The sequence below is a fragment of the Helianthus annuus genome, chromosome 11 (assembly GCF_002127325.2).
Source record: "Helianthus annuus cultivar XRQ/B chromosome 11, HanXRQr2.0-SUNRISE, whole genome shotgun sequence".
Lineage (NCBI taxonomy): Eukaryota > Viridiplantae > Streptophyta > Magnoliopsida > Asterales > Asteraceae > Helianthus > Helianthus annuus.
The window spans coordinates 55,052,335-55,061,157 of record NC_035443.2 but is presented as its reverse complement, the minus strand read 5'-3'; the positions used below and the strand labels follow the sequence as shown (position 1 = coordinate 55,061,157).

The 8,823-nt window shown below is 34.6% G+C and overlaps 1 protein-coding gene across 10 annotated transcripts; it reads right to left on the bottom strand.

Annotated features, from left to right (window-relative positions):
- Positions 1-1,305: 1,305 nt before the first annotated feature.
- Positions 1,306-8,082, bottom strand: LOC110890543 (E3 ubiquitin-protein ligase KEG). 10 transcript variants are annotated; one of them, XM_035979285.1, is made up of 10 exons: positions 7,820-8,082; positions 7,323-7,414; positions 6,054-6,390; positions 5,727-5,884; positions 4,011-5,652; positions 2,987-3,179; positions 2,820-2,896; positions 2,164-2,231; positions 1,540-1,715; positions 1,308-1,450 (listed from the first exon to the last, which is right to left on the bottom strand). In XM_035979285.1, exons 1-5 carry the CDS (start codon positions 7,829-7,831, stop codon positions 5,424-5,426), a joined length of 828 nt encoding a protein of 275 aa, XP_035835178.1. In that variant the 5' UTR covers positions 7,832-8,082; the 3' UTR covers positions 1,308-1,450; positions 1,540-1,715; positions 2,164-2,231; positions 2,820-2,896; positions 2,987-3,179; positions 4,011-5,423. The 10 variants fall into 10 exon arrangements, with proteins under 10 accessions (XP_035835179.1, XP_035835177.1, XP_035835178.1 ...); XM_035979287.1 differs by having other exon boundaries at positions 3,106-3,179; XM_035979286.1 differs by lacking the exon at positions 2,164-2,231 and having other exon boundaries at positions 1,306-1,450; positions 2,820-3,179; positions 4,011-4,731; positions 5,170-5,652.
- Positions 8,083-8,823: the final 741 nt, after the last annotated feature.

Here is an 8,823-nt window from a genome sequence, read left to right as displayed (position 1 = left end):
GTGGGGTGTAGTTCTCGCGGTTCTTACAACTCGAGGTGGTTCTCATTCTAGCGGTCCCCCCCTTATGTATGCATACATATACTTAAACGTGCTTAACATTGAGTTTTTAACATAAGATGACCAATAAAACAACTTCAGGGACTAAAATTGAATTTTTTGAAAGATCAGAAGTCCTTGCGGACTGTATGGACCCCCTTCCAACTAGAAATTCGCGAATTTACCTTTTCACCCAACTTCCAACCACTTTTAACATTAACCTAACCCGGATTTTCCCCTATAAATACAACATTTCTAACACCCTTTTTCCCTTTACACACTCCAAATTCACTCCCAAATCTCCTCTATTTTTTGCATTTTTTAAAGATTAACCAAAGTCAAAACCGAAAGGTTTGACTTCAAAATTTATGCTTCTTTCTTTCATTTTCAGTTTAGTTATTGTTTGTACTTGAACTTATCATGAATCCAAGACCATAAACCTTCTATTTAATCCATAAACAAGAATGGTTACCCTCTAACTCTAATATTACTTCCAGCCCTTTACCAAACCAAAACACCACATTTGGACGTTCTTGTGTTACGGTTGAGACTTGTAGAAATGTACTTACATGACTTAACACCTTACATTCATGTCTTTCGCTTATTTCTTCACCTTATGCATTGTTTGACCCGTTTGGGGCAAAATCGCCAAAAGCAAACCAAGACTCCAAACTAGCCGAATGTTTGGATGTATTGTGTTAAGGTAGGCACATGTAGTTGTTTAGGATATAAATTCACCATCTACACACTTGCATGTGCATCTTGTATGCATATATTCTCAAAAACCGAACCGGAATCCTATTAACCAAATGGATGGTGATTTCATGTTATGGTGAAACTCTTATGAGATTTATGGGAATATATATCCTTATTTTCATTTCTGAATTTTCTAGAATTTTTATCATTTTATATTAATTTTACCATTTAGAGGCATTATTATCACCTTACAATCTATTTAAAATCAACTAAAATATAATAAAACATTTTGGGTAGAAAATAAATATTAAAATTATAAAAATCTTTCTGTTCTAAATTTTATTATTATTTTTCCGGAATTTATATATTTAATTATCATTGATCTACTATTATATAGAGTATAGACCTAGTTTTAAATAACGTAAACTAGATATTTAACACTTTATAAAAAGAGGACTTTGAGTAATTTCAATACTTAGTATCCCTATATTAACTAGACATTTTATACCATTTCATATATAGTAGTTTTTCATATAATCGTGGAGAACCCACGCGTTGTTGCGAAGTCGACAATATGGAACGAAAAATATATTTCAAACCTTAAATGATTAAAAAATCATCCATAAGTTGTGTGTGTATAAAAGCACCCACATGGGGTAATTTTTAATGGCTACATGGGCAATTTTTAACGACAATTTTAAGGTTAATTTAACTATTCCTGAAATAAAACAATTAGATAAAGATTAGACCCGATTTGACCAAATTGATTACATTATATAAATCATCAGATTAACTTATTGAAATTACCTTGCTCTCCTCGAATTGAAATCAACTTCGAGTATGGCATAAACCTTTTTGCCATCTTGCTTGCTTGGTCCTTGTCTGGTGCAACTTTGGACACAAACACGATTAACCAATTCTCTTAATTTTGCAAAATCAACTTCAGACGCGGTTTTAGTACTTGTCTTGAACTCGTCTAGATCCTACAACAACGACAACATTTTTTGTCAATTTTAACCATCTTTTCAATTTAAACTCAACATTTTGCAAATGTTAGTGTTAATACCTCGAACGCTACAAGAACCACAGTTGCATATGGTTCTTGAAAACAAAAGAACACTATCCAAAGGGACACACCTTTTAATCCTTGAATTTATAGTTATTAAAAATTAAGCATGCAAGTTATCTACTGTTCAAGGGTACTGGTTTTTGTTGTTCAATACAACTCGTATAAACAGAAGTCATTCCAAGAGTTGACATAATAAGCACATCATTTGTGAAATATGAAACTAAGTTATATAAGATATCTTAATTCATCAAAGTTCAAAAGATTATTTGAGCATGATTAAGCGCATGAAAACTTAACTTTATCCTTCTACATAATTAAGAGTTTAATTTTCTTAACATGATCACACGCTAAACAAAAATTACCTTCATTCTCCTTCTATTTAAATGGTGAAGGTGATGCAAGCCAATAACAAATACAACTCCTTGCATTCCTTACACAACCACATGATAAGAAAAGGATACAGATAAATATAAGAGTAAATTACGTTTTTGGCCCCTGTGGTTATATCACTTTTACTATATTAGCCCAAAATAAGAATTTTTAACATATCTGTCCCCATGGTCTTTATAACTAACCATTTTGGCCCCTAAGTCTAGAGATCATGGGGGCCAAAATGATTAGTTATAGAGACCATGAGGGCCAAAATGGTTAGACTTAGGGGCCAAAATGGTTAGTTATAGAGACCATGGGGGCAAATATGTTAAAAATTCTTATTTTGGGCTAATATAGTAAACGTGATATAACCACAGGGGCCAAAAACGTAATTTACTCTAAATATAATATTAAAAAGGGCAACTTCAAAATGAATCTAAAGAAAAGATAACTTTCATATATCCCCCTGTAATAGCTCTACTAAGTCCTAAGAAGAAAAAACTCTCATATGTAACTATAATGTCGTAAGGCTATAGGTTTAACTTTCATTTTCGGGCCAATACCATCCAAATGCATGCTTTGTTGTGGTGGAATACTAATTTTTCTTACCATTGTCATCTCAAACTAATGAAAAGAAAGTAATTACCTCCCATTTGGCCGAAAATGTACTTTCATCTACAGCTTTGTTCCCGGTTGTCGAATTCTAGGCCATGTCGGACACAGCTGGAAATAACCAATCAACAATGTTAAACTAAATAATTTAGTCTTTTGAAAGAAAAACATCTCCATCAATAACATCCTTGGGTCATTTACGCTGTTGTGACAAGAGAAGTCGACCAAAGGGGTGCTGATCAGTCCATAAAAGTCCCTAACGTGAGTGCTCTAGAATTTGCTAAAAGATTTATGGCCTATTCTATAAGGTTACACTTTACTTTAGTCCTGTGTTCCTTCGGGTTCTCCGTACTCTCTCTTCTCTTCTGGAGTTTCCACTTTCCTGTTTTCGGAACTGCGATAAAAAAATCATTAGCCCTCAGCCATTCAGTCATCAACATGAACATGGATCTAAATAGCATTTCCAGTTAACTATTGTCAATCAAATCAAGATCCATTAAAGAATATTTCACAAAATAGTATAAACTAACCTGGGTGGCAAAAAAACGTTTACCAAATTCAGATTAAAGACGAATTCGGATTAAAAAATTGTACATATAGACAGTTTACCATCTCTTTTAACAATCAAAACGTGACTGTAAAAACTATCCTGGCTAGCAAAAAACAGATTTGGATTTGGATCTTTGATTATAAGACGTTCATCTTTCTTACCAGCACTCCATTTAAATAGAAATATCAACCCATAAACTGGCATGTGAATTCAAGAAACAATATAAATATAACATTCTGAAGCAATGCTATTCCATTATGAACACCAGTATAACCAGGATTAAAGATTAACCTAAGATGTTTAGTGAACAGGGGCGAAGTAAAAGCTTGTGGCCTTTTTCCGAAAAAAAACGTATGTAATTGAAAGTTAAACATGAAGGGCCCAAGTGTAATTATTTGAAAGAATGTGTTAAAATTTAAAAACAAGAAAAAAAAATGGAAGAAATGGTGAACCAGGGATTCAAACCCGGGTCTCACCAACATCCATACATACACAAAACCACTACACTAACAACCATCAATCTGTTGATAACCCACACCCTAAAGCTTTTATAAATGGACTGTGGTTTCATCAAATCGTGGAGGCCTATAGTTTTGGTGGCCCAATCTCATTTGACCTGGGCTTGGGCCGGCCCTGTTAGTGAATCAAGATTCAAAGAATATTCAGTAATCTTACCTGGTAAGAAAGCCTCTTGGATTCGAGCAATGTCGAACAAGAACATGTCACCTTCTTCCTCATCGGGAAACCCTAATCGAATACCCTTGTTTGCTCGTGGTTGACGTCCATCCAAAGTTCAGCGTAATGTTCACTGTACCTGTAAACGGCCGAAAAAGTTTTCATCTGACTTCCATTGGCAAAAGGATATATCACGATTAAGTTGAAACGACTGGTCAATCGGAGGGTTAGGGTTCCATTGGCATTGAATTGAAGGATTTCACCAAACAGGGAGGGGAAGCAACGCCGATTCAATGCTCTCTCATTAATTGAATCATTAATCTTCAGTTACTCAGGGGCGAATCAATTGCAATCGATTCAAACATTAATATTCAGTGAATCATCAACTGAATCGCTAATCTTTAATTTGCTCTCAGCATTGAAACCTCTTTGAAGAAGTCATTGAAGGAGGGCATAATTGGGAGCAATGGATGAAAAATGGGGAAATAGAGCATGACCTTTGAGATAGTCTTAAAATTGAAAGGGAAACTACATTTCTATCCATAGGAAATGCTTTATGTAGTACTAGTGGGAAACCCGCGCGTTGCGGCGGAGCCACTGCTTTTATTTTAATATTTAGCTAACAGGTGATCGGCATGTGAGCAGAGTATAGGAAGACTTGTGTAGCGTACGATGTGATGTATAATACATTATATGTTCTTGTCCTACTAAAGCATCTTATCTATCCACAAATATTAAAGTATATTAGTATACATTATCAACATATCTTACTTAAAAACCAGACCTTTGACCACCAATAATATCCAACATCAGCATAGCATACGATGGTACAAGTTTTTATAATATAATGAATCAACTTTGTTACTTGGAAACAGGCCACAGTAGATATAACACCATGGGTTCACGACCAAACGACTCAAAAAATATACTTTTTAGAAAATGGAAATTATATTGACTTACATAAATATAAAGCTAGTTTTGTGAGGATTCATATATCACCTGGCAAATCATTTCATAATTTGGTTCTTCGTTTAAATTGTCAAAAGAGCCTAGCTACATGACCAACCAGATGCATAACAAAAATACAACATGTAATTCTTTTTTCAAAGACAGAACTTTTAAGAAAATGTGAAATACCATAGTAAGAAAATTTACAAACCTCAAGGTCTGATCAGTTACAAGCACCCAGATCTTCTAATACATCAATAATTATACTCCCATGTGCAGATTAGCTTGACCTGGTACTTTGTGAATTGCCACATATCGGCGACATCTCTACCATTGGTCGCTTCTCCTGTTCAATTGCCAACTCCTGCTATATAATACCACATCACCGCTATGCAATGAGGCGTTAATTACCATCATTGTGACCGACCATCAAGAACTTGTCCGTCGCTTTCACACACAAATACACTAACCTCTCACTTGAACCCTGAAGACTGAAGAGGTATGATCCCGAATCACAGATGCACATATGTTAGAGGGACCATACCACTCCACGCTGGCAGACTTGCCACACGAGAGAATCCGGAAGATTCTAGAAGGTACATCTATCGTTTCAGAAATTTCTTCAGAAGATGCAACTTCAATCCATCTTTTCACAATGACTACATTCCATGTTGTGACACATAAGTGTAGAGGCCTATGCAGTTGTAAAACCAATTTATTAGGACACATACATCTATAAGAAAAAAGGAAATTTGATTGTGTACTTACGTTAGATTCTTCGAGTTTAAGATACCCATAGATTTACAGCCCCCATGTTCTAATATAACAAGAGCACATTCTGTATACTTTTTTGTCACGGCTCTATGCAGTACAGATTCACCTTCATCATCAATTGTGTTTGGATCGGCACCAGCCAATAGCAATTCCTGTTATTATTTATTAACAATATTATTATGATCAATAGATTAAGAGGGTTGTATACATTGTATATATAGACTTAGGGTGGCTTTCAATCCGTTCGACCAATTTGACCCGTTTGAATCAAAACACAATCAAAACCATATATTGATAAGTAAAGTTCGTTAAAACACTTACGCGCATGCAATCGGGGTGGCCATGATATGCACAGACATGAGCAACAGACGGGCCAAACCCGTCCCTCAGCCTAGATCTGACATTAGCATATCTACTAAGAAGGGCCCGAACGCACTCTGGGGATCCAGCCGCAAGCGCGAAGACAAGTGGCGGGTCCCCATCTTTATCAAGAACATCAACGTTGACCTCTGGATAACTCAAAATAGCCTCAAGAAGTTCAGCACTGCCCCGCCTGCATGCCAGATGAAGAGCAGTTTGACCATCAGCATTTTGTGCTTCAAGCAGAGAACGAAATGAGTTGCCATCGTTTTTTGATGAGGCCCTTGCTAACAGCTCACTTTAAGACATAAGAGGAACCGTATAACATATCATTAAACGAAAAAAAAAAATCAAAGGTAAGCATTATAAAGCACATACAAAGGAGTACTAAGTACTGACCTCACACCAACTTATGTTGTTTTGGCACACTTGCAGCTTAAGTTACCAAATAACTTTATACAACTAAAAAGACTATAACTACGTAGTAAAAGTTTCACTATCTGGTAAGTTTAATAAGCACACCCATAATGTGCAAATCCAAAACCACTAAAACTATATGATAACACTTCACATGTAGTAGATTTGCATGTTTTTTCGCTTAATCTAAATGTGTAGGCAAGAATCTTGGAGATGTGAAGAGGGAGTGTTCTTGATAAAAGTTTCACTATCTGGCAAGTTTAATAGGCACACCCATAATGTGCAAATACAAAACCACTAAAGCAATATGATAACACTTGACATGTATCGTGTCAGTTCTCGGTCCTATACCAAATATAACCGAATACAGCCGAACTTATTTAAACTGGACCGAAAATAAAAAAAAACAAAAAAAGGCCCAGGCCTGTTAACTAAATAATATGGACCTGTAACCTAATCTATCAACAGGAGGGAAGCATTCAAATACCATAACTGAACATCAAGGATCACAGGGTCAACCAATCTCTGGTCTCCTACTCTTCTTAAAGAACTCATGAAGGTGTTCGAGGAATTGAGATAAAGTGGCGTGAGACCAACTCGAGAAAAGTATGGAATTGCAAGCTTGGATAATTTCTAGAACGAAACTTAAGTATTACACACCGGATTTTAAGCTTTGATGATTGGTCTCGGGTAATCACACAAAACCGACGACCCGATTTTAAGCTTTGATGTTGTTATCAAGTATACGTCTCATAAACATTTGTTACATAAACCTTCATAACGGCAATAACAAGAAGCTGTTAATTTACTTACCTCCAACTCAGTCTCTGCAAGACCAGAGCGGGATGAAAGAATCCAGTGAACCGGCTTCCTCCAGTACCCTTTGAAAACCATTTGCCCAAACACTTCAATTTAAAATAACAATAAATAAATATATAAATAAGCAAATGAAAATAGCCTAGAGGTCATACTGATTTAGCTTAATTACCTTAGCAGCCTCATATTCTGGATCAAGAGTGAGAAAAGGGTTAATTACCAGGCTCTCATCATATTACTACGCATTTTTTTACAAAACACAAGTAACTTAATTAAATTTCCAGGTTCTAAGCTTTGTTTATTTTATTAATTGCAGAATACATAATAAAAAAGAAAATTTTATATTAAATACCAATAATCAATTTAGGGCAAAACACTTAGACCATATAATCAGAAATCAAAGTCATTGCCAATTCAACCATTCAACCAAATACTGTAAACTTAAAAAGATTATCGCGTGAAAAGGAAATCTCTAAATAGAGTATTTGCATTACCTTGGAGAACATATTGATTTAAAGGCGAAGATAGCTCTGTCTAAGAAGGAGATTTCTCATTTCAGGTTAGGGTTTCCAAGGAAATAGCCCTCATACACCATTTGGCTTTTCACCTCTCTCTTTGTCACCATCATTTACACATCAATCATCTCTCTCTCTTCACAGGAAACGTAGGGGTTCGCCGGAAAACTGTTGGCCGACTCCCCTTTTCAGTCGGTCTCTCTCGGTTGTGTGTGTTTTGTAAAGAAGAGAACCGAACCATACAGTGGCGGACCTAGAAATTTTTTTCATGGGGTGCGAAATATTTAGGGGTCGTTTGCCTCTCCCTATATATTTAAATAATAATTTTTCTTGGTCAAGTTTGAGTCGGATCGGGTCGGATCATAAAAAAGATAACCAAACAAAATTTTTCTTAATCAACAAAGTACGTCAAACATCATACAAATACATAATAAAAATTTAATATAATTAAAGTTGTTCTCTACGGATTTTTATGTTTCAAAAGCTAGCCATAACCATTGTTTGTAAAATCAGATCTGACATTGAACCGTAAAACTTATTAAACACTAAATCAAGTAAAAGAAGAATCATAAAAAAGTTAAAATATTTTATATTAAGTTAAATAAATTATTAATAAAAGAAAAACCATAAAAAGTTTAAATACTTTATATCTATAATAAATTAATAGATAAATGAATGGTAAATATAACATATTATTTTTTACTAACCTAACAGACTGACTTTCTTGTTTGTTACCTTTAATATATAACTCAAGTAATAAATTTTACCTTCAATATAAAACTCAACCAATAAACCTTCAATATAAAACTAAAGCAATAAAGAAAGTAATAAATTTTACCTTCAATATAAAACTCAAGCAATTAACCTTCAATATAAAACTCAAGCAATAAAGAAAGTAACGCTTACTTCAATATAAAACTCAAATAATAAAGTAATGTTTAAACAGAAAAATGGGTCGGTAACCTTTAAATTAAAAACTGGGC